Source organism: Diceros bicornis, chromosome 1 (assembly GCF_020826845.1).
Source record: "Diceros bicornis minor isolate mBicDic1 chromosome 1, mDicBic1.mat.cur, whole genome shotgun sequence".
In the NCBI taxonomy this organism is placed as follows: domain Eukaryota; kingdom Metazoa; phylum Chordata; class Mammalia; order Perissodactyla; family Rhinocerotidae; genus Diceros; species Diceros bicornis.
Window position 1 is genome coordinate 93,522,681 of NC_080740.1, and position 25,418 is coordinate 93,548,098.

Consider the following 25,418-nt stretch of genomic DNA (forward strand, 5'->3'; position numbering starts at 1 on the left):
TCTCCCCTCACCGACCAGCGGGACCAGCTCAGGAAGTCAGTCCCTTGGGGTCTCCTCCCACCCCACCTCCTCCTAGCTCTCTCCTGGATGAGCCCCTACCAGGCTGCTGCCCCCAGCTTTCCCAGGAGCCCAGATCCTCAGTGAGCTCTTTGTCACCAGACAGTGGGGGCCTGAGTCCCCATCCTCCCTCACTACTGACCAACCCCTACCACTGACCTCTCCTTGAAACAATCTCACTGTTTCATTAGCTTTCGGCAATGCCTTGTTCCCAACTTCCTTTTGTCCTTCTGGCCACTCCTTGTCAGGCTCCTGTGGGATCCTCTCCCCCTCCTCCCCCAGAGTGTTCTCTCTGGCTCCATCTCTTTTCTAGGTGCCCTCATCTGCACCCCTGGGCCCAATGACTGTCCTTTCCTGGGCTTCTTAGCTTTCCTGGGCTCACTAACACATTTGAAAATCTGAGGAACCTGTGGACCTTCTCTCCAGGGCAAAATGCACCTGTGAGCCAGCCACCACCTGGGATCCAGGGCTTGGGGAGGGGGTGGGAGGAGGCACCTCCAGGGCTGGGGTGCAGAGGGTGCCACTTCATCCCAGTGGACCAACACCTCAGTCCATATGCCGATGACCTCCAAATCTATTCCTCTCACCTAGACCCAGGGGCCCACTGGGCCCTGGATATCTCTCTTGGGTGCCCCACGGTCACCAGAGACTCAATGGCCTCAACCTGGGTCCATCATTCCTTCCCAGGCCTGTTCTCCTCCTGTGCCCACCGGGTTCCTGACCTCCACCCAGGCCTAACCAAGTCACTCACTGGTCACATAGAAGTAGATGAGCCGCTCGTCCTGGCCCACTTTGTTGAAGACCACGCACTTGTACATGGCGGACACGTTGGCATCCTGGATCACCAGCTTGCTCACCGTCTGGGCAGAGCACAGACACTAGGATCCATTTCCTTCCCAAGTTCCCCCACTCAGACCCCCCTTTCTGCATGGAGGTCACTGTGCCCACCACAGTAATTGGGGAAACTGAGTTTCTGGGCTGGAGATGACCAAAGCTCAGAAACAGGACCAGGAGTGGTGAGGCAGGGAGGAAAAGGCGAGGCCCTTGGGCAGCAGAGAGAGGTGGCTCCCCAGAAAAGTCAAGGGACAGCGCTATGGACAGCTGGCATCAGTGGTGGCTGAGGTCAGAGGGTGGCATTAAGCAGGGCCAGAGAGACCTCTGGATGTGGATGGGGTGCGTTGGTGGCCATGTTGAGGAGAGGACAGGGACCTGGTGGCACTGGGTCAGTCCAAGCCAGGGTTAGGATTCAGGCTGCAGTCATAGCAAGGGTCAGGCTGTGGCCCAAGGCCAGCAGCTGGTCACTGTGAGATGGTTGTGATGTGCCCATGTTTGCCCCAAGGCTGCTCACCCTGTGCCCTGGTGGTGGCCCTGGGTAGTGGCGAAGGGAGGGACTCTGGCCTGGGGGAGTAGGAAGCTTGCGAGAAACAGGGGAGGAGAGAGGGCCATAGGCCCTGCCTACCATCCAAAGACCCCCCCCACCCCAAGCTGGGCACTTCCTGGCCAGGCCTGGAACAGGAAGAGGCGCTGGAGGTGTGTAGGAAAACAGGAAGTGACTGTAGGAAGTGGGTGCCTTTGTTCAGTTCCCTCCCCTCCCCCAGCCTCTTCTAGGCATTGCCCCCAGGCTGGGCCAGTGGTGGGGACTTGGCCAGCCCCCAGCCCTAAGCCTCCCAGCCCTGGGGCCTGTGGGCAGCTAGGGCCCATGGCCTGGCCAGGTGGCCTTGAATCTCAGCTTCCCTGTCTGGGAAGCAGCCGGAGGTCCAGCCTCCATTCCACATGCAGGAAGGGGAGCTGTGGCCCAGGGACATTGCAGAAAGGTCACTGGCTTTGCTGTCCCCAGAACTCTGCAGGCCTGGTGGAGAAAGAGAGAAGGCCAGGAGACGGCCTCTCTTGCCCCCTTCTCCTTCTCCCTGGCCACTCATCGGTACCGCTGGCCCGTACCTTATTCTTCCCCTCCACAAACTCAGTCCAGGTGTCCAGGCTTTCGATGGGGTTCACAGCGTCCTGCGTGGTAACTTCCCTCCAGTCTCGGCACTGTGGCATGTGGTCTCGCTGCTGCCGCCGGCTGCTACAGACCAGGAGGGGCAAGGGCAGGTGAGGGATTCGGGCAGGGAGGGCCCCACTGGGGGCAGGAATTGAGCCTTTGTCATACTCATGGTCATTTTCTCACACCACGGTGGGTAACACTGGCCCTCGGGCTGGGGTGAGTGAAGGGGACTGTGGCTTTGTTTCCGGAACACTGTCTCCTTTATGCTCAGAGCTCACAACCCATCCTGTGCAGGCTGCCAGGCACTGCCTTCCCCAGTAGGCCAGGGCCTGTGCCCGCAGAGCAGCACACACCTGTGGCTCTGTGGTCACCCTCCAGCCTGCTGCGCTCACTGTCCCCCATCAGGTTATAGCGACTATCTTCCTGCAAAGATCTTCACATCACCACTCCTGCTCCAAGAAGCCCTCTCGCCCTGTCTCTCTCCCCGTCCCTCTTCCAGAGCTGCAGCCCCCCCCCCCCCCACGGCAGGTTTGCATCCTGGCACCTTTGATCTCCCAATAGGATGGGGGTCTTGGGCCCCCAGGGTGCTGTGTGTTGGTGCAGAGCATAATGGTAGAGCATCAGAGGGAAGCAATTTTGGAGGTGCCGGCAGTAACCTGCAGCCTCGCGGTCTAGAAGAATCTCTTATGAGCCTTGGACACTGCTGGCTGGCTCAGGCCCACAGGCCCCCCCTACGGAGCCTCCCCCACTGACCACGCCTGGGCCCCAGCCCCTCTGCTGGCACGGCTGTGCTATCTCCTCCTTGGGTTCTCAGCGTCCATCCCACCCCAGCCTGTGACCCTCCACTCTGCCTACAAGGATCTCCTGCTAAATGGCTCATCTGAGCCGTCACTCCCCTGCTCAACGCCCTTCACTGGCTCCCCAGTGCCTTCCAGACCACTGCCCACCTCAGCGCCCTCCTCTCCCGGCCCCTGCTTGTCCAAGTTGTCTTTGCCTTGAGTATTCTCCCAGCCTGTCTGTCCTCCTGACACCAGCTCAGGTAGCGGACTGTAGCCCAGCAGTTGGGCAGGCTCTGCTGCTTACAGCCGTGACCTTGGGAAAGCCACGTCCCTCCTCTGACTTCAGTTTCCTCTTCTATAAGGGGTCATTGTAAAGGCTGCACGAATGAGCATGGACATGCCCTGTGTGCCGCTTAGTCAAGTCTCATAAAACTAGCCCCATCTGCCCACTGGTGGGAGGTGCCTCCTTGGTGCCCAGAGGTACATCCCATGGTCCTCTTGGGATGATGCAATTATGTGTCTGGGGGGCTTTGCTCTCCAGGGAGGTGGGTGGGGGCTGGACTATCCCCAGTGTCCAGGCCAGCCTGACTGATACAAGGGAGGATCTGAGTCTTGCTCAAGCGGGGTGAGGTCATCGATTGGCTACCATAGAATTGTGACAGGTTCAAGTTTAGGGCAGGGCTCTGGAGAGGGGTGCAGCAGTGAGTGGGGGTCTCAGCCGAGGCTGCGGCTGGGAAGTGGGGGAGGGCAGGCTGGAGTTAGACTCACAGGCTGCGCTGGGTGAAGGTCTTGCAGGGTGTCCACGGCCGCCAGTGCCACTGGATGCTGAGAGGAGGGGGCACCCCGTAGGCAGTACAAGTGAGGGCCTGGCGACTGTGGCGGGAGTAGATGCTGGGGGAGGAGGTCTCCTTCTCGTGGATGTGGGGGGGCACTGGGGACACAGGCAGACAGCCAATCAGCCGGCCCCACCACCGCACCCGCCGCCCATTCTCCCCTCTCCCCCCCTCCCATCCTGACCACCCATACCGTTCACCACCAGCTCCAGGCTGATGTTGCGCCTCAGGCCGGCCACGGAGTTCCACAGGGCGAGGGTATAGATGCCTGCACTGGCCTCCGTCACCTCCTTGAGCACCAGGGCATGCGGACTGTGGCGCCCGGACACTGCTTTTCTGTCCTTGTACCTGGCCCAGGAAGGGAGTTCAGGGGGCTGTGTGGACCCCACCCCAGCCCCATCTTGGCACTCCTTCCCTTCTGAACCCCAGCCCCTAGAACTGGAATATAGTGTCGGGAGGCAGGAAAAGGCCGGGTGCCAAAGCAAGAGGCTCCTCCTGGACCAGACCAGGAGGCTGCTGGGAAGGGCAGCAGAGGTGTGGGAGGGCAGCCGACACAGGTCTGGGGTGCAGGTGGCCTAAAAGATGTGGGAATGTCTCACAACACTGGCAGGCTCAGGGAGGGCTGCAGCATACATCCGCCTCCCCCACAGCCCCTGTGGTCTTTCCATGAGCAGGGAGCTACTGCGCAGGGCAGCCGCCTTCTTCCTGACCCGCTGGTGTCTAGGGCCAGCCTTCTGTAGCCAAGCTCAGAGGCCCAGCCCAGGGCTTCAGGGGGGTCCTGCCCACCTTCCTGGTCTCCAGCTCCTCCAGCCCAGCTGGGCTTTGGCCTCCAAGACCCACCTCAGTGGGCCTTGTCTCTTTCTCACAGGCTTCGAGTGTATGTGCCCTGAAGCAGTGGAGGTGCCATCCCTGTGGTGCATAGCTGGACCCTTACCCCAAGGGGCGAGCCCTGCCTTGCTCTCTGACCCTGGCTCTGCCCTTCCTGGAGCTCTCTAGACATGCGGCTTCCTCGCTGTCCCCCAGCCCTACACGAGGGTCTTTGCACTCGCTCTCCCCCCTGCTTGGATGCTCGGTCCTCTGGACACCTCCTTCCTACATTCAGTCAAATACCCACTCATCAGAGAGGCCTTGTGAACCTGCTCCCGGCCCTCAGCCCTGTGCCTTCCTTCCCATCTGCACATGTCTGCTGACTGTCCATCTTCCCTACTGAACTGTGATCCCCATGAGGGCAGGGACTCTCCCCTACACACAGAGTGGCACCCGGCGCATGTAGGTGCTCAGTGCACGTTTGCTGCACGTGTGAATACATGGATGCCTCACGTCCCAAAGGGTGTCTCCTCTCCAGTCCTGAGCTAGGAATGTCGCAGGCAGCTGCCTCTGCAATCCGAGCTCTGGACTGCCTGGAAACGGTCCTACCGGAGGCGGGCGCTTTCCCCGGGGTACTAAGCCAGAGAGGTGCCAGGAGAGGCACAGCCCTTGGGCAGAGACCAACAGTGAGGGGGATGCAGCGGCCCGGCTCTCAACTGTTGACACCACAGCCTGACCAGGACCAGGAGGGACGTGACTAGTCCTGGGTCGCACAGTAGGGCAGGGCAGACCGAGGCCGTGCGGCCTGCTGGGCTCTGGTGCAGGATCCTGAGTCTGCCGCCTGCAGCATCTGTGATCCCAGGCAAACCTTGTCACCACCCCAAGCCCCCGTGTCCTCATCTGAAAACAAGGGGCACAGAACGCACCGTCTTGCAGGGGTCGCGAGGTCTAACCGAGAGGCAGCATTTGCTGTCAGCATTGCGCTGGACACACTGAGGGTGCTCCTCTGTCTGTCTACTACATCTCCATCCATTCACTTACTCATAATCCTCATGTGATGACCCAAAAGAGTGGGCCCCGGTGGGGCTGTGGCGACCACTAGTGCCGTGTCTTGGGTGGACAGTGGGGCCAGCTGAGCACTTTGTGGAGGCAGGTGTTGGCCAAGTGAGAAGAGAAAGGCCAGATGTGATGGGAATGGTGAGAAGCAGCCAGCTGCCTAAGGATCAAGCCTGCACTGGACCCCTGATGCAGCAGAGCCAGCCACCTGCCCAGAGCAGGGTCAGTCTTACTGGCCTTGGAGGGCAGGGGGCAGGGCCCCAGGTGTCTTCAGGAGGCCACACCTGTGAGTAAGGCTCCAGGCTGCATCAGCACCCTTCAGGACCCTGCCCCAAGGGCCCTGGTCCTGCACCAGCTGCCCCTGATGGTCCCCAAAGCCGGTAGCTTCAGAGGTAGGGTCACACGTGGCCCAGGACCAGGGCATCCTGGGACTCTTCCAGGAGACGGCTGCTTCCAACCTACTGCCAGTGTGGTGGGACCCCAGCTAAGAACTTCTGGGACCTCTGCTTGCCCAGCTCCAGGCTTTCAGACAGGTTGTCCTGACTGGAGGGAGGTGGCCCAGGCTGGGAAGGGTGAGGCTCCTCTGACAGCCAGGAAAGGATGGAGCAGTGCCCTTCCCAGGAGGCTTGGGGCTCAGGTAGGAATGCCTTTCCTCTTTCCCGGCCTGTTTCCTCATCTGTACCGTGGGGGTCAGGCTACAGTGTGACGTTGAGGGTTGTGCCACGTGGACTACTCAGACGGCCCAAGGGTGCATGGTGGGTGCTGTGCCTTCCCGAGCTCTTGGGGAGCGCCTGGCAAGGGTGGGGCCGCCACTGAGGGACCCCTCACTGACCCTCAGCATGCCCGCAGTAGAGACCTTACTCTCAGGTTCCAGACCGGCCTGTGGGCCTCCTGGAAGCTCTCGCTCACTGCCACACAGCTCAGGCCCGGGCAGGGCCTGGCTCCTTAACAGTTTGTGGAACCCCTGTGTCATCTCTGAATTTCTGGTTAGGAGGGTCCTGGGGCTGGCACCTTGTTAGGTGGGAGGCCTAGGAAACCCGGCCATTGCTGTGGGGCAGGCCAGACCTCTATGACACCCAACAGCTGGTAGGGCCCTCAGAGATGCTGAGCGGATGCAGGAAGCAGTTAGATAAAGCCCTACACTGTGCCCACCACACCCACACATGACAGCAGGCCCGTGTTTACACCTTTCACAGTTTAGCAGCATCCCAGGCCAACTTTCCCTCTGGCTGAAATATCGTGATGTGCACGTCCTTAGAGTGCCTTCAGAGGGGCTCCCCACTTGGGGTCTCGGGCAGCAGGCCCAGAGTGGGAGATGGGTCCCCATGGGGTCTCAGGGTGCAGGTCCTGATGGGGGGGATGGGTCCCCACGGGGTCTTGGGGCACAGGCCCTGATGAGGAGGATACTCCCTTCCCTCCCTGTGGTCCATTCTCCTGCTGGGCCTGGGGAGTGAGGGGCAGGAGCCGGGGAGGTACCACTGGAATTCCGGCGGGGGGTACGCTGCCAGCTTCACGGGCAGTTTCACCAGCTCATCTCCTGCTGTGGCCTCCAGGACGGGACCCTTGAGCCACTCGACGCTGATGAAGGGCTTCTCTGCCAGATGGGAGGTATCAGTGTAAAGCTGGGGTGGGCATCACTGACCCACCACCACCCAGGGGTTCCCGGCCACCTCCAGTGGCCAGACGCCTGCAGACTGGGGCCCGTCCTGCCCTCTGGGGTGTGGGAACTGGGCAGGCCGTCCACTCATGGCCCTCCCTTCCCTCTGGCTGGACTCCACACTGCTTGGGTGCACCATGACCTCTGACCCTGGGGCCCCCGCTGCACAAGGACCCTTGTTCCCCAGGCTTGATGCCTGACGCCTGACCCAGCCCAGGCCATGCTGGGCACAACCACCCGACCCCAGGCTGTACCGTGCACAATGACCTCGGTGCTCTCCCGGAATCGCTGGATGCCGTTGTTGGCCTCGCACACATACGGGCCCAGGTCATGCTGGCTAACGTTGTGGATGGTCAGGATGCTGGAGAGCTCTGTGTGAGTCTGCTGGGAGCGCCGCTCTGGCACCCACTTACCCCGCTCTGCCTGCCCGTGCCCAGGGGAAGCCCAGGGTCAGAGCAGGCGGGCTCTGGCAGAACTGACCACCAAATGCACACACCCCGGCCCAGCCAGCAGTGGCTCCGGAAGCCTGGGACACAGACCCAGAGTTTTCCTTGGGGTAGGAGGACGCCCCCATCAGACTGGGGCTCCTGGGGCACCTGGGTCTACACGTTCTCTATGCAGAGGCCAGTGTGTGCCCGGCCAGGGCAGGCGTGGACAGTGAGTGTGGACACAGGGCAGGTGTGGGCAGTGATAGGGACTCCTGGGGACGGTGTGAGCCCAGCCCCTGGCAGGGCTGCTGACCTCACCTGCTTCCCTGGATAGTCCCAGTCAAAGGTAACGCCCGAGTTGAATTCGGCCCACACGGTACAGTTCAGGACCAGCTTCTCCCCAACCAGCAGCTCCAGTGACTTCTTGGGGAACAGCTGGATGTCATAGAGCTCGTTGCCTGGGGACACAGGCACAGTGACCCCCACGCCCCTCACAGGATGGTGCACACAGAGTGCAGAATGCAGGGCGCACACTGAGACAGCCCCACTCCTGGGAATTGGGGTCCCTGTCCTCTCCCACGGTCCTCCCAGCACCTCCTCCCTCACCCGGCAGCCCCACCTGTGATGTGCACGAGGAAGGGGTTGGAAAGGAAGGCCTGGCCGCCCCAGGTGGTCTCACACTGCAGGTACAGGGCGTCGCGCAGCAGTGGCGTGGGCACCCGCATGCCCCGGCGGTCATCCCACACCACCTCCTGCCCATCAGGCTGCAGGGCCGAGCTTTGCTGCAGGACATGGTGGCCATCAGGGCCTGGCAGCTCCCTTCCTCCTGGACCTTTCCCAGGGATGGGAGAGGAGGGCCCGATCCCAGGGTGGGGTGAGGACGGGGTTGTACCGAGCGCAGCGTGACGTTGAGACCGGGGATGGACACCAGGCAGGGCACCCACATGGAGTCCTTCCTGTTGACCAGGAGCGTGTCTGGCTTGTTGATGAATGGCTGCTCCAAGTCTGAGGGGAGGGGGCAAGTTGTGGGCGGGGTAGGCAGGAATCAGGGGTCTCTGCCCAGGTTGGGGCGGTGGGGCAGCCCCATGGGGTCGGTAGGCCGGGGGTAGGGATATAGGAGCCAGCTGCCCCTCTGGGACCCCAGGCCCTGTCCACGCCTCCTGGCGGCTGTGGGAGCGGGTGGGCTGGGCCCCTCACCTCTCACGAACACGTAGGTGCTGGCCGCAGTGGTGCCCTCGATGCGGGCTTTGATGTACTTGTAGTAGCAGCGGTAGCGGCCCGTGTGGTTGGCGTGGGCCACAGGCAGCAGCAGCACTTTGCAGTAGGGCCTGGCGTCCGTGCCCTCGCAGTCTCGCATGACCCCCGTGTCCTCGCTGTCCTTATCCTTTGTGGCCGGTACGTCCTGAGCCCCTGGCCAGGCCCACTCGAGGGGGTGCTGCCCCCTGGCAGAGGACGCGGGAGGTCAAGAGGGGCCCCCGCTGCAACCCCGGGGCACAGTCCTTGTGGAGACTCCCTTGGGACAAGCCCACAGCTTGTCTCATCCGGAAGTCAGGACAGCCCAGTAACTGTGCGCAGTCCGCGGACCCAGCCCAGGGCAGGCACTCCCTGAGGCCCTCGAGGCCTCTGCCTGGCTCCCGGGCCTGCGTGTGGCAGGATGGCCTGCAGAGAAGCCGGGCCTCGGACCATAGCTGGGGCTGCAGGGAGGATGCCATCTCTGGGGCCTGTGTGGGTGACCTGTGGTCAGTGTGGGGTGACCCAGGGTCTACTGGGTGATCTGGGTCAGTGCAGATGACCTGGGGCTAGTGAGGGGTGGCCTGGGGTCAGTGTGGGGTAACCTAAGAGTGGGTGCAGGGTGACTGATCCGTGTTCCACGTGAAATGACAAGGGGGGGTGTAGTGAGGTGGGGTGGGTGCAGGGTGCCTTGTCCGCAGGGCAGGGGATGGTCTGCCCTGCAGGTACCCACACCCAGGCTCCCCGGGAGCCCCTCTAAGCCTAGAGGCCTCTGCCCTGGGAGGGGCTGCCATCTGGGTCCTCAGCCACCACCTCCTGCCTCCTTGGCCTGCCAGGCAGTAGGGACCCAGGTGCCTGCTTCCCTGGCGGGGCTGAGTACCTGCAGGAGATGGACAGGCTATCACTGGAGTCAATGATGTACGTCTCCTCCGTGATGTTTAGGGCCGGGGGGGTCATGGAGTAGCCACTCGTCAGGCCTGGGGTGGGAGACACGGTTAGTACGGCGCTGGGTTGTGAGTTCACATGATGACGTTGAGCGGGCGCTGACGGGCCTTCCCTGCCCACAGGAGCAGACCCTTCCCCAGGGCAGCGGCCACCCTAGCTCTTGGCCCTAAGCAGCACTGACAAGGCCCCAAGACAACCGGTAACCTCCACCTCAGGCTGACCCTTGACCCCTGCTCCCTGCCTCTGGCTACAGACCAGGCCCAGCCCCAAGCGAGCTGCGAGCCAGGCCTGGACTGAACGCTGACCTCTGGCCCCACATTAGCTGAGCTGCCGGCATGAAGTCGATGGGGAGACGGAGGCCTCATCCTACGCTGCGGGCGGCCTGACGTGCTTCGCCTTGGCACTGCGACCCCCACATGTGTGCCTGAAGGCCCCTCTCGAACTTCAGACACGCGGTCACTGCTCTTGCACAGACCCCCCAAACGCCAGAACTGAGGGCCTCTGCTTTCCCCGAAATTCTGCCCTCTTGAGACCAGAACTGTTACCTGCCCTCTCCCAGGTCCCATGGAGTCCACCTCATGTGTCCCTGGCTCCATCAGCTTCTGTCCAACCTCAAGGCCCCCACTGGCTGCCCCAGCTCCTCCAGGCCCCCCTTCCTCAACTCCCCATTCTTCCCACAGGGACTGTCCCCAAACACACAGAGAACCCTGCCTCGCTTGGTTGAAAACCCTCCTGAGGCCCTCCAGGACCCTGGCCCTGCTGCCCACTGTCCTCCCCCAGTGGGATGGTGCATGTGTGTGTGTGCATGTATACGTGCACACGTATGCATGTGTATATGTATGCGTGTGTGTGTGTATACGTGCACATGTATTCATGTGTATATGTATGTTTGTGTGTACACATGTCAATAGGTGTGGGTCTCTGTTGTGAACGTCTGTTTCTGTGTGGGCTTGGATCTGTGTGTGGGGCTGGTGTGCGAGTGGTGTGTGTGGCTTTGTGTGTGCATGCCAGCGTGTGTGTCTTTGACATGTGAGTGTATGCGTGCACATGGACTTGTGTGTATGTGGGATCCTGGTGGGGGCGGGAGCAGGCCTTAGGGGAGGTCTAGACCTGGAACTCTGGCAGATGCATCCTGCCAGGACCATCCTGAGACAACAGGAAGAGAGGACTGTGTGGCTGGGGGCCCAGGGCTGCGTCCTGTCCCTCCCCTCAAGTCCCTGTCCTCTTGGGGGGGCACAGTCCACTATCCTGTCCCAGCCCCAGCCTGCTCTAGTCCCACAGGTCGGGCTCCTCTGCCCTCCCCAGCCCAGCTCCCGGAGGCCCAGGGTCCCGCCCTGGCAGCCAATGGGGAGGCAAAGCTCGGGGACCCTCACTGCAGTTGGTTCTACACCACCCTGACCCCATGCCGCCCTAGGAAGTGGCACCTGGGCGGCACGCTCCACACCCTAAGATCCCATTTTGGCATCACGAGGACAACACAGCCACCAGCCAGGACCCAGTCCTCCTTTTCCTGCTGGCCAAACTCTTTTAGGTACCACACTACCGTGGGTCAGAGGCAGAAGACCCTCACCGAGCATCTAGTCTCACTGTACAGACAGGGAAACTGAGGCCCTCCAACTGGACTGTGCTGTCACCCTCAGAAGGCAGCTCTCACCTGGCCAGCTGCTGTGACTGTTGTAAAATCCCTCCTTAGGAACCCGGTGGGCCTCCTCCTAGCACTCAGGCTGGTGGCCCTGCCCTGGCCCCGAGATGGAAAGGCAGTCTGGGCTCTGCCCCCAGGGGCCTTCTCCATGTGGGCTCTGCCAGAAGGTCCGTTCCACCCCCGGTCCGCTCCACAGCCCCCATTGTGCATCCTTGGGGCTGCTGGGGAGACAGCTCAGTCCCACAAGAGAAGGCAGCCTTGCCAGGGCCGGGGAGGAGCCTGTTGCGGGGAGGCTCCCCTTGGGTGGTGGGGGACGGGAAGGAATCCCTGGGGGGGCACCTCTGAGCTCCTTCTCCTCGAGGGAGAAGGAGGATTTTCCAGGCAATGGGAAGTGAATAAAGCCACACCAGGCAGACAATGGCCTCTGAACTACAGAAGGGAGGAATGGTGGGCTTAGGTTTGGATCTGTGGGGGATGAAAGAACTGACCTTCCTGTGGACCAGTTAGGGGTCAGACCTGCAGCCAGCGTGTGGGCACCAGAGGAGAGGTGCAGCGGCCAGCACCCACCTGCCCTGGGCCCGTGCATGCACCATGGTAAGGCCTGTGGTGTTGCCCTGGGGAGGCTGAGGGTCCTCTTCTCTGGGGTGCACATCTGGCACCCTCAGCTATGGAGCTGTGGCAGATGTCAGCCCAGCTTCCTTGGGTGGCTCCTCTTTGCTTCCAAGATAAAGCAAGGCAGGCCAGGCCTCTCCCTCTGCCCACTCCCCTTCTCTCCAGCTTCATCTCCTGACACATCTCTGAGAGGCACAAACCTCTTACCACTGTCCCGAGGTGCCAGGCTTTTCACATCTTGAAGTCTTTGCCTTCCTCATCTTTTTGCCCGGGACATTTCTACTCCTTCCCTCCCATGGAATTCTTTCTTTAGGGTCTAGTTCATGAGTCCCTTCCCTGTGGAGCAGTCATCATTACTCAGGCAGTATTGGACTCGGCCTCCTCGGGGCTCCTGGTTAAATCACTTATCGGACTGAATTGTAGTTTTCTGGTCACATCTGAACAGAGGCTTATTTTATTGATCTTCCTAAGCCCAGTGCAGAGGAGATACACACCAAAGATTGAGGGGACGGATTCAAGAATGGTAGGATGGGGGACAGCCCCGTGGCTTAGCGGTTAAGTGTGCGCACTCCGCTGCTGGTGGCCCAGGTTCGGATCCCGGGCGCGCACCGACGCACCGCTTCTCCGGCCATGCTGAGGCTGCATCCCACATACAGCAACTAGAAGGATGTGCAGCCATGACGTACAACTATCTACTGGGGCTTTGGGGGGAAAAAAAAGGAGGAAGACTGGCAATAGATGTTAGCTCAGGGCCGGTCTTCCTCAGCAAAAAGAGGAGGATTGGTATGGATGTTAGCTCAGGGCTGGATCTTCCTCACCAAAAAAACAAACAAACAAAAAAGAATGGTAGGATGGATGATGGAGAAGCAGGTGAATAAATGGATGGCTGGGTTGGTGGATAGGTGGAAGGATGAGTGAATGGATGGGTGGATGTGTGGATGGATGGATGGGAGGATGGATGGATGAATGGACAGATGGGTGGATGGCTGGATGGGTGAGTGGATAGATGGATGGGTGGGTAGATGGATGGATGGGTGAGTGGATGGATGGATGGGTGGATGGATGGATGGATGGGTGAGTGGATGGATGGATGGATGGATGGGTGGATTCATGGATGGATGGGTGAGTGGACGGGTGGGTGGATGGATGGGTGGGAGGGTAGATGGATGGATGGATGGGTAGATGGATGGATGGATGGGTGGATGGATGGATGGGTGGGTGGGTAGATGGATGGATGGATGGGTGGGTGGATGGGTGGGTGGGTGGATGGATGAGTGAGTGGGTGAGTAGGTGGATGGATGGGTGGGTGGGTGGATGGATGAGTGAGTGGGTGGATGGATGGATGGATGGGTGGGTGGGTGGATGCATGGATGGATGTATGCATGGGGAGTGGATGTGTGGGTGGGTGGATGGATGGGGAATGGAGCCTGTAGGAGCTTCCTCCCTAGAGGCTACCATACCACCAAAAGAAGCATCCGTATCACTGTACTAAACAGGGAGACCATCCATTATGCTTGCCAACCCTTTTACCCACACTTGTGAGCCTTTCTTTTGTCACCATATGCCCTGACTTGCCCCAGTGCACCCTCTTCTTTCACTCACTTTCACTGGGCAGCAAACTTCACTGTAGACCTCACTGTCCTCCTCCATCCTTCCTGCCTGAACTGAAACCTTGTTTCTGAGGATACCACTGCCCCTGAGGCGGTTACTGCTCTCCACTGAACAAGCTAGGTATCAGAGAACTCCTTGTGGCCACCTCCCCTTCTCCAAGGGCATCACCCACTAAAGCTGCCATCAGCTGCTGTCCTGGTCACTTCCCCTCACTCTCTGTTCCTGGCTGTCCAACCCTCTCCACCCCAACTCAGGCCATTCTTCATGACTGCAACATCCACACGGATGACTCACCAGCGCCCTGGAGTTTGCAGTCCTTGTCTCCACTGTCCTCCCCCCTCTCCCCTCAGCCCTTCACTTCCTGGGCACACCCTGGACCTGGTCCTCACCAGAAGCTGTGCTGTCACTCACTGCCTATCTTCCTGCACTGCTCTGTCCCATCTCCTCTGCCTCTTGCTAGGTGCCCTTGTCCCACCACTAAGTCCTTCAGCTTCATCAAAATTCAGTCCAGGGACCCTCCCGTCCCCACCCTGGTCTCACCCCTGACCTGACACAGCGTGGTCTGCAGCTTGTGGCCCGTCATTCTGATTGTTCCTTTGCCTCTTGCCCACCACCCCACCCCTGCAGCGCCACCACGTCCCTCAGTGGCACAGCCCTGCAGACATAGCCAGAGCCCTACGCTACTGCCTCCCCTTTTTTTCCCTGTTGGCAGACCTTAAATGGGCCCTCAGGGTGCAGTTCAGAGTGTTCCCTCCTCCCTCCCAAAGCCATCCAATGGAGACACCTCATCTTCCCACGTCCAAACCCCATACTTCCGGCCTGGGCCCTGGAAACCCTCTGACATACCTGCTCCGAAGGCCAAGCCCTCCATTGTGCCAGGGGTCCCAACCCCCGCACCGACTCCTGCAGATAATTTCTCTCTTTTCTGATCACCAGACTTGCTCTATGGAATCATCTCCCATCTTATAAAGAAAACCCCCCAACTCCTTGATCCCATATCCCTTTCCAGCCACTGCCCCTTTCCTACTCTGCTTCATAGCAAAAGCTCTGCTCATTGTGCTCCTTCTCTCACATTTGCTCCTCCACCCACTTGGGTGCAGCCCCTCCTTTGCTTCATGGAGCCACTGGTCAAGGCTTCCTGTGACCTCCAAGCTGCAGGACCAGTGGGCGCTGGAGGGTGGAAGGCAGAGCTGTCACCTCCTCTGCCGCCTTCTGTGAGCTCACTATCCCTTGTCTCCCCCTTGCCCTCTGCCCAGCACCAAATGTCACTCTTTGCTCTCTCTTCTCCACTGGTCTTTCTCCTAAGTGTCCAGATACCTCCAAAATCTCCACCTCCTGTCCAGACCCCTTCTCTCATCTTGGGCCTTAAGTATCCAGCTACCACTGCACTTGGCCACCCCACAGACACCCAAGGGCCACATTTCCAACACTGAGCTGCGGACTTACCCCTTCTCCACCCCTGCCAAAGGCTCCTCCTTGATTGCTCCCATCCCTCCCAATAGGAGTGGCAGTGGACACCTGTCTCTCCTGCCCCGGCCCTTCCGCCCTGGCCCTTCTGCACCAAAGCAACTCAGAGCCAGCTCCTGCTCTCCTCTGGGGCCCACACAACTGCACTTGCCCCCAGCATGGCCCCCTGGGCCTGCTCTTGCCCTCCTCCAGCCCTCCATGCAGTTGTTAGTGATAGTTTAAAAACAGCTTGTGCTTAAGTCCCGTCAGTGACTTCCCACCGCACCTTTAGGAAAATCCAAACCTCCTGACTGTGGCCTGGCCCCTGCCCACCTCTCCACACTCTGCTGATCCACTCACACCTTGTGTTCATGTCTTTCAGCCACCAAGGCCTCCAGGCTGTTCTATAACATGCCATGCTCCTTTCTACCTGGAGCCTTTGCACACACCTCTTCTCTCCTCTCACATGCCCTGCAAAGCCAGCTTCTTCTCACCTTAGGCGTCAGCTTAGACATGAACTTCTCGCCTCCTCCAAAGCCTAAGACCCTCCTTTAAGCTCCATCTTGCCTCTGGTTGCTTACTTCATCCCTCTTGTCACAATTTGAAATTATCTTATTTACTTATTTGTTTAAGTTATGTTTTTCCATTTCCTCCACTAGGCAGTAAGTTTCAATGGGGTAAGGACCAAGACAGTCCTCTTTTCTACCCCACCCCATGCCTAGCAGAGCACTCGGCACAGAGTTGAGGCTCAATAAATACTTGTTGAATGAATAAATGGATGAATAGATGGATGGAAGGTGGATGGATGGATGGACAGATAGATAGATGGATGGATGGATGGATGGATGGATGGAAGAATGGCTAGCTGGATGGAAAAGATGGAAGGAAGGATGGCTAGATGGATGGACAAATGGAGAGACAGATGGAAGAACGGATGGATGGAAAGATGAAAGGAAAGATGGCTAGATGGATGGACAGGTGGACAGACAGATGGATAGAAGGATGGATGGATGAGTGGATTTATGGGTAGATGGAAGGACGGGTGGATGACGGACAGAGGATGGATGGATTAATGGATAGATGGAAGGAAGGATGGCTAGATGGAAGGACAGATGGACAGACAGATGAACAGAAAGATGGATGGATGGTTGGATAGAAGGATGGGTTCATGGAAAGATGGATGGAGGATGGACAGACAGAGATGGAAGGAGGGAAAGAAAGATGGGTAGATGGGGAGATGGAAGGATGGGTGGGTGGATAGCTGACTGGCTGGCTAAACAAACCTCTGATGTCTTCCTTTGGGTTGGAACGGTGTCAGACCCTGTCATTCCTTTGAAAAGATGTTCCTAGTTTTAAAGGCCACGCTCCCTGGTGACTGTGTGTACCCCAGGCTGCTCAGAGGCTGGGGCAGATTCAGGCTGGAGGACTGCCATGCCCAGAGGCTCCATGCTGCCCAGCCCCCACCTGCAGCTCCGAAGAAGGTGCATCCTTCCTGCCTGGCTGTTGTCTGTCCCTACTGTCCTTCCTTCCTGCAGCAGGAAGTGCTGTCATCCTGGCCTCTGCTGCACTCCCCCCTGCCTTCCTGTTCCTGGCCCAGGAACTGGCTTCTTCCTTCCCCTGGCTGGCGGCCCTGGCCCCCTAGCCTGTAGCAGAGCGATCGGGGCAGGCGCCGGGCTGAGGTCAGGGAGGCCAGAGTGCACACCTCCTCTTCTCTGTGCTGTCAGCAGCCTTGGGCTGCAGGGACCCTGGTGTCAGCCTCAGGCAGCTGACTGTGAGAGCAGCACACAGGGGTCCTAGGTGAGGGCTGGGCAGGAGGGGAGGGAAGTCCCGTGGGCTAGGCACTGACCATGGCCCGGCAGTCACCGCCTCAGACCCTCACAACAGCCTGGGAGGGAAGGAGGGATCACAAGCTCAATCAAGGAAGAGGAAACTGAGGCTCCAGGTCCCACAGCAGTGGTGGCCGGGCAGCTGTGCAGGAGCCCAGGTCTGCTGAGTCCAGGCCTGACCCTGCCTGGGCCCAGCCCTCACATCTCTCCACCCCGTTGTTTCCCATCACCACCCTGACTGCTGGCCTCCCTGCCTCCCTGCTACCCAATAGCCTCCTTCCCGGCCTCCAATCTGTCCCTCAGCCCAGAGGGGCACTGTGGCCTGAGGACACCTTCACTGGCTCCATTTGCCCATCTGGAGCAGTGCACACCCTTGGCCTGGCCTCCAGATGATGTCCGTCCCAACAGGCCCCGCCATCCTGCACAGCTTCACCTCTCAAGGCTCCTGCCATGCCTGGCGTCCACCTCCCTGTCCAGGCTCAGGCCGGTCCTTTGTCCTTCCTGCTTTCCGGGCCTGGTGAACTGCTGTTCCCGCTCAGGCCTGTGCGGCCTGCCCGAGCCCTGAGACTGAGGGCATCAACCCCACCCTGGCCCTGACCCACTGCAAGGGGAGGGTTTGTGTCATCAGGTGGCTCCTGGGGGCCAGGATACCATTGGCCCATGGCTCTGTCCCAGGTCCAGCACAGCCGACCCTGGGATGATGTCCTGACGGTCTGCGAGCTCAGGGGCGCCTTCCACACCCGGGCAGACTGTCTTGGGAGAGTTACTGCCCTTGACAAGTCCTTCCTGCAGGCCCTGTGTGGTCACCCCGGGGCGATGGGGCTACGTGGCAGGCCTGCCAGTCTGACCCACACTCTCCTTAGCAGCTGTGCTCAGGAGGACAGAGGCAGAGGGGCCAAGCCTGTGGCTGCAGACTAGGAGTGAGCTGAGGCGGAAGCACGTGGGGCAGTGGCCAGGGGAGGCCGGGCTTGGGGTCTCTTTGCCCCTGTCCTAGGCTATGCAGAGCAGGGAGACCTGCCCCAGGGCCTTCTCCCTTCACTCTTGGGGCCAGGCCTGTGCCTAGACTCGGGGAGGTTCAGGGGTGTTCTGTTCTGGAGCCCCTCCAACCTGGCTGGCAGTCAAGATGCTGTCAGTCACCCCACCTCCACCCTGCAGGAATGTGATGGCTGGGGTGGGACGTGCTGTTCTGGGTGTGCCTGGAGCCCCCTGAGCCTGGCTGCGTGCCCCACAATGCCACTCTCTGGCTGTATGGCCTTGGGCAAGTCCCTTCCTCCCTCCAAGACATAGTCTTCCCACTTGTGAAATGAGAATGGTCCTGAGGATTACTGGGAGCCACAGACCATGGATAAAATAACACCACATCAGGAACCATCGTAACAGTAAACTGTTGCTGGAGCCCACACAATGAGCCCTGCGTGGTCACGTGCCTGTTGAGTGCTGTGCGTGTCAGCTTTTGCATCTCACTGTGACCCTGTGCTGTGGTCACAGTTGGAGGTGAGGGGTCAGAGAATGCCTTGCTAGTGGGAAGGGTGTTCAGGTGAGCTGGAACGGGCTTTGTAGACTGAGTAGGAGCTTGCTGGCCCAGGAGGAGGACACACAGGGCAAAGAGACTTGTGCAAAGACCAGAGTGCAGGTGACCCTGGGCTGTCAGGTAGACGTAACAGACGGAACACGGTGTGGGGAAAACTGGCACTCACAGTAATAAAAACATGCTCATATGCTTTGACCCCCAAATTCTGCTTACCTTGATACATCCTGTTATGACAATAACAGCAGACACATATTTAGCACTTTCTGTGTGCGAGCACGACACACGCACTTGTACATACCACACTCTGAGGAGGGTACGATTCTTGTCACTTTGCAGTTGAGAAGATTAAGGCACAGAGATTAACTTGCTAGTCAGAGAAACAGGATTATGGGAAGCTACTATTTACTCTATACACGGCTGCATTATTTGTATTTCTACAGTTTACAGAACCTGGGGAGGGGTTCTGTAAACTGTACCCACTAGGTTCACCACCCTAGTGGCAGCCACCCATCAGGCATTGCTGCCTCCATTCACTCCTACAGCCAACTGCTCACCAAGTCCTGGCCCTTCTCAGCCCTGCACCAAAGGCAGGGGCCAGCTGCGCCAGGCCTGCCCCTCTCCTTTCCCTGCCACCCTGGCCCAGCACTTTCCACCCACAGTGCTCACATGCTTGCAACGGATGACTTCTGGCCAGAGAGCCACTGCTAGACATCCGGGGCTGCCCCTCTCAGGGCCCCCTCCTCTCCACCTCACTGTCTGGCCAGCCTTAACATCCTCCCCTGGCTCACCACACCAGGGTCTCCCCACTGGTCCAGCCCTTACTCAGTGGTCAGATATCTTCCTAGAACACAAGTCCCTCTCCAGCCTAAAGCCATTCCCAGCCTCTCCACTGCTTGCAGGTGGAATCTGAGCTCCTTGCATGACCCCCAGCCAACCTCATCACCTGCCATCCTGCCACCTGCCTGGTGCCCGCTTCAGCTCCGGAGTCGCACGCTGAGGCCCCCTCCTCAGGGCCCCTCTGCATGTTTCCATAGCTCCATGCAGCGAGTGGCTCACTGCACTCGACTGGTCCTCCACGCGAGGACAGGGGCTTGTGCTCGCCTTTTCATGGGGGCATCCCCAGCTTGGGGCTTGGCCAGTGACTGGCCCTGCCTGGCTCTGAGGATCCAGGGAACAGAGGGACATCACACAGAGCATAGGCAGGCGTGAAGGTGAGGCACGGAGGTGCAGATGTCTGCAGTGAGGCAGGCACACCAGCCGGGGTAGATCCGGGGAAGGTGGTGCGTCCGTGGGGTATGCTGCTTTTAAAAGGTCTTGGGGACACCAAGGTAAAAATGTCTGCCAGGTGGTCAGAAATTTAGGACCCCATATGCCCACCTCTCCAGAGCTTTCCCTGGAGAATACCGTGCCTGCCCCTTCTTACACTGTCGGCCCCATGCTGTCTGGGACCAGACACCAGACACCTGTCACCTCCCTCAAAGCTGCTTGAGCACTTTGTGAGCCCTTCACCTCTCTGCCTTAACTTCCTAATCTCCAGAATGGGCACACTAAGCTGATGACACAAGGTTAAAACCCTCACACACTCTGGTATGAAGCAATTTGATTAAGCATTTCACACCAAGGTGTGGCTCACTGCTAGACGCTCCACGCGTGCCAAGTGTGCATGTGAGTGTGCACACACTGCTTAATACAAACGAGCTTCTGTTTGGTAGAATTTAGGGTAGCTTTGAGGATGGTGCTTTAGGTTGGGTGAGGATAAGAGGTTCTCCCCAACCCACCTGAAAGCCTGGATTCCGTGCTCCTGGGGCACATGGCAAGTGGGAATGAGGCCCCCTCCCATTCTAGGAGACCCCTCCCACTTGGAGCTGCACCAGCCTCTGCCTGCAGTTCTTGGCAGCCTCCCCAAGGGCATGGTGAAGGGCAGAGCGTATCTGGAGCAGGAGGAAGGTCATGTGCTGAGGCTGGGGTGTGAGGTGGGTGCAGGCTAGGTAGACATGGGACTAGGGCTGCCCTTGGGACCCCAGCAGGAAGAGCCTGTAGCACCAGCTCAAGAAGCTGGTGCTTATCATTGGGAGGCTGCTAGAGGCTCAGATCTGTGTTTTAGAGAGGTCCCGCTGGGGCAGCATGGAGGCAATTTCGGGAAGCAGGGAGCAGTGGTGACGCTGCGTGGGAACCAAGGGCTGCCTGAGTCTCCTCTGGGGGTGGGGTGGGGAGGAGGGCACTGGCAGACGCTGACTCCCCACCCAGCGCAGCTTTGGGTCCAGCCAGCTGTGCCAGGCAGCTGCCCTGGCCTGCCTGGGGTCAGGGCTCTGCTCCGCGGCAGCAGGACGGGTGGTGTTATCAGACAGCCCAGCTGGCTCAGAGGTGGCCCCCAGCGCTGCTAAATCTGGGCTGAGGGCTCCTGCTGCAGGAAGAGGGAGACGCAGGCAGGATGTCCTCTCCTGTGGCGACAAGTCCTTTCCCATGAACCCCTGCTGACCTCGCTGGCCACGTGGCGGGGCTCCCCCACTCACCACCCTGACCTGTGCCTGCTCCTGGGGCCACCCACACCCTGGCCTGGCCTTGGGGGCGGAGGTGGCCTGGGCACGGGGGCGTGCCTGCTGTCTGCCCCACCCAGCCTCAGCCACTAGCAATGAATGCCCGCACCTTCCTGCTCCCAGACTGCTCCTTTGGCATGACCGGAAAACCGAGATCCCAGAGGAAGCCAGTGTCTGAAAAGGATCGAAACTCAGGAATCCCTGGCTCCAGCGGGACACCTCGGCTGTGTCTCACTCAGTGGTTAGTGCAGGGAGTGTGAGAGGCTCTCTGGACCCCTCTCCATGCCCACCCCCCTCTCTGAGGGGCATCTCAGAGGGCTGTGTGGCACAGGCTAGGCCCCGGTGGAGAGAAATCTGCCACGTGGAGGAAAATGCCCAAACGACAGCAGGAGGGATTAAGCTAGACATAAAGAAGAACTTTCCCTCTCGGCTAAGACTCCACTTAATTTCCCTGGGTTCCCTGACTCCCCTCTGCCCCATCACACTCAAAATGCTCCCAACTTTCCTCCTGCCTTTTCTGGCCTAGTTTCATCAACTGGGGTCTCTCAGGCAATCCCACTGGATGCCTCCACCTGGAAGGCCTGCCTCCCTGGTGCAGCACCTCAATCTTTCCCCACATTTGCTCCTCCTCCCAGGGGCCCCATCTAGTAAGCAGTATCTCATCATCCAGTCCACTGCTTAAGCCAGAAACTGGCACTCGTCCCTCTCTTCCATCCCCATCCCCAGTTACCACTGCCTCCTCCCCTGGCGTATCTCATGGGTTCACCCACAGCCTCCTTGCTGTGGGCTCCCATCTGCTCTTGCCGCTCTGGCAATGCCTTCAGAGGACCTGACCAGGTGGCTCCTGCTCAGAACCTCCCCTCTCCCGGTGTGCTGCTGGCTCCTGCCACCTCTGGCTGCCTTGTCTCCCCTCACTCCACGCACCCCTCCCAGATTCTAGCCTCATCTGACCACCCGCATGGCCCTATACACCATTTGAACTTTCCTGCCTCTGGGCCTCTTTGCCCTACTTTGAATTCCCTTCCCTGGAGTCTACAGACTCCTCCAGGAAGCCCTGAGCTGGAAGCAACAACACCTTCCTGTGCAGCCCACAGCCACCAGCTGGGCCTCACTGGGGTCACTGAGCACTTCTGTCCCTGGGCTACAGATGTCTGATGCCACACCTGTGTCCCTGCTAGCTTGGCACTCAGGAAACCCCTCCAGGACGGGGTCCAACCACCCCCTGGGCCACCCTGAGCAGGCATCATGGCTTGCAACTTGCCCAGGACTGCAGTCCCCTTCCCTGGGTTGGGGAGCTGCTGCTTGGGGGTCAGGGTGGGGATGGCCCAGTGGGGAGCTGGCCAGACAGTCCCCTTGTTACACCTCATGCCCAGTCTGGTGCCTGGTGGTGTGGGCACTGTGCTCTGGGGAGGCAGAGAGCCCTTCAGGCACACTGACTCCCCGCCTCTGGAGTGGTGGGTGTGTGAACAGCACTGTGTTTGAGTCCCCAGAGCCCTGAGCTGGGGCCAGTGGTCTACAGGCACCCAGTAAGGTGGGCCCAACCCCCACATCCTGCCTGAACTGGCCTGCGTCCCTGCCCCGCGCCACTTCTCTGTCCACACCTGGGACTGGCTCAGGGCTGAGAAGCAGGGACGGTGGGAGCTGGGACGGCCATATGTGACTCAGCCCACGGCAGGGGCCAGCGTCCTCAGGCCAGGCCAGCCCAGCTGCCCAGAAGTCACCTGCTTCCCTTGCATGTCCCTGAGCCTCTTGTGGCTGACCTCTGTCACCCGCCCTCTCTACAGGGACGCTGCCAGGGCAAGGTTTTGGGACATGGACTGGGACACGGAGCCATGAAGTCCAGCCCAAGCACAGCCCCTCAGCGCTTGCCTGCCTGTTGCACTGCTACGCGTGGGGAAACTGAGGTGTGGGGGAGGAAGAGACGGGCCCAGGTGAATCGGGACAAGAGTCTGGTTCCGGCACAGACAGCACACACTTTGAGGGGTCAGCTTCAGGGATCCCAGCCTTCTCTCCTGCCAGCGCCTGACCGCCAGCCTGGCTGTGCTGACACTTGACTGCTCTGAAGTGTTCATGCTTCTGCTCTGGCAGCCCCCGTCAGGCTGGGGGCTCCTCCATCCCCCTCAGCCCAGCAGTGGGTGGGGCAAATGGAGGGCTCAGGGAGGGTGGCTGTGGTCTTCTCTCCCAGGCATCTCCCCATGAACCATGCCCTGGTCCAGCCTGGGCCACCCCTGGCCACAGGCCCCTTCAACCCACATCCTCTCTCCTCCCCTCTGCTGCCTGGCTTTGATAAGAATCACCTGCACTCACCACAGGACTGGCCTCACCCCCCTTTCCTCCTCCACCTCCCGCTCTGCTCCACCTGGGAGCACCAGGACACCAGGCTCTCCTGGCTCTCCTTACACCCTGCAGAATGTTCCCCATCTCCCTGGAAGCCTCTCCTTCTCTGGCCCCCTCCCTGGGGCCAGGGGGTTCCATCCTGCACCTTTTGCTCTGCTCCCTCTCCAGCTTCCCAGCCCAGCCTCTCTCTTGAGTCTAAGACACTACACCCAGCTGCCTGCTGGATGTCTCCTTCAACTAGGGCCCCATTCATTCCTCTCCCCACACTCATTTAGTCACTCAACAAACACACACTGCACCTGTGAGAGCCTGGCCCTGGGCTGGGTGCAAGAGAGCAAGGAAGGGCCAAGGGGCAGCCCCTCCACTCAGACCTGTCCCAACTTGGAGGCCCAGACAGATGTCCTCCTCTCTCCTCCCCTACGTCCATCCACACCTCTCTTTCCTCCCCTGTCTCAGCTCTTCAGCCCGTCAAGGCACAGAGAACAGAGCTCTGTTATCCCAGAGACCTGGGTTGACCACTTCCCTTACTACTGGCCTCCTGGGGACCTTGGGGAAGTTACATATGCCCTTGGCCTAAGCTTCCTCATCTGTAAAATGGGTCTAACACTCCTTTGTGGGGATTAAGAGATGAAGCACGTAAAGCCAGTATTGAATGCACGCAGTGTTCATAAATAACAAGGTCCCCATCTCTCCCTCAGATCTCCCAGCACTCCTCCTCAACCACTGGGGACCCATGACTCTCCCTCCACCCTCTGATTTCCAGGGTCACCAGATCTCACGTGGACTTCCAGCTCATCCTCGCCCAACCCGTGACGCTTTATCCCTGACATCTCCATCCAACCATACCCCCTTTGCTCCCTCCCTCATCTCGCACACTCTCTTCTCTCCAACTCTACAGCGGCGGCAACCACAGGTCACATTCCCATCAAAAACTGGACCCTGCCTCTCCTGTGCTTAAGACTCTTCCGTGGCGGCCCCCACCTTATGGTCCAGACTCCTCAGCTTGGCCTTCAAGCCTCCTGCCCCCTCAAATACGGGGAGCGCAATCCTTCTGCCTCTTCTGCCACGTTGATCGCTCATGAGTTGCCGACTCAAGATTCGCCTCAAGTTCCAACAAGCACCTGCGCCCAATCTGTCCACGGGCTCGTCTCTCTGGCGGTCCCCGAACCCCTGCCCCTCAGTTCCTGGCTTGGGGAAGGTGGACGCCCGCCCGGAGCGCCCTCTGGGGGACCGACCTCGAGCGCAGACGGGAGGCCTCGGGAAGTGCGCACCAGGTCTGGGCCCTGCGGGGACTGCCGCCTCGCCGCCCGGGACGGTCCCCGATGCGCGCGGGTTCTGGGGCGGCGCGGTGCGGCGCGGGACTCCGCGGGGAAGCAAGTGCGGAAGCTAAGGATCCAGGCTGAGGATGCAGGGCGCCGGGCCTGGCTCCAAGGGAGCAGAGCCACAGAGATGGCGAGGTCGTGGATCTCGAGCACCGCCCCTGCGCTGCGGTGCAGCACGGTCGCGCCGTCCCGGACCCGGCTGCAGCCCCGCCGCCCTGGCCTCATCCTCGCGGGCCCGACCTGGCGTGCTCCGCCCGGTGTCTGTGCCCCTGGCATCCGGTCCTGCCTCCCCTGGTGCCTCACGCTCCCGGCGGCCCTGTACCCAACCCGTCCCCCGTCGGAGCGGTCCCACCACTCGCCCAGGGAGTGCGTGCCCCCTCGCGGCCAGCCCCGCAGCGGGCGGGCGGCGGGCTCACCTCGCTCGCCGTCGAGCAGTCCGAGGCAGAGCCACAGGCGCAGGCACAGCGCGGCGCCCCGCTGCATCTCCGGCCGCTGCGCGCGGATCCGACCTTCGCGGCGCCACTCCGGGCTCCGAGTGCGGGTGCTCGGCGAGGGCGGGGCGGGGCTCCGGGCGGGGCTCCAGGGGCGGGGCCAGGTACCTCGGACCGCCCCCCGCACCTCTCCGTCCCGCCCCCGGCCGAGGGAGCTGCAGCCTAGAGGACAGAGCCGAGGCGAGGAGGCCGGCCCAGCCTGGGAGGCATCGGCCGCTCTTGAGCCCCCTGGGGCGGCTCCGGGGCCGCGCAGAACGCAGGTAACGCACCAGTCCTTCTTGGTGCGC

The 25,418-nt window shown here is 60.3% G+C and overlaps 1 protein-coding gene across 1 annotated transcript in view; it reads right to left on the reverse strand.

Annotated features, from left to right (window-relative positions):
• FLT4 (fms related receptor tyrosine kinase 4) overlaps positions 1-25,146 on the reverse strand; it is a 41,604-nt gene extending 16,458 nt beyond the window's left edge. The window contains 12 exon segments of the mRNA XM_058548262.1: positions 809-917; positions 1,996-2,122; positions 3,589-3,751; positions 3,847-3,997; positions 6,989-7,110; positions 7,428-7,596; positions 7,920-8,059; positions 8,221-8,383; positions 8,494-8,606; positions 8,799-9,043; positions 9,712-9,808; positions 25,057-25,146. Of these exon segments, the coding sequence (XP_058404245.1) occupies positions 809-917; positions 1,996-2,122; positions 3,589-3,751; positions 3,847-3,997; positions 6,989-7,110; positions 7,428-7,596; positions 7,920-8,059; positions 8,221-8,383; positions 8,494-8,606; positions 8,799-9,043; positions 9,712-9,808; positions 25,057-25,123 (1,666 nt within the window). The 5' untranslated portion in view covers positions 25,124-25,146.
• Between the last annotated feature and the right edge of the window lie 272 nt (positions 25,147-25,418).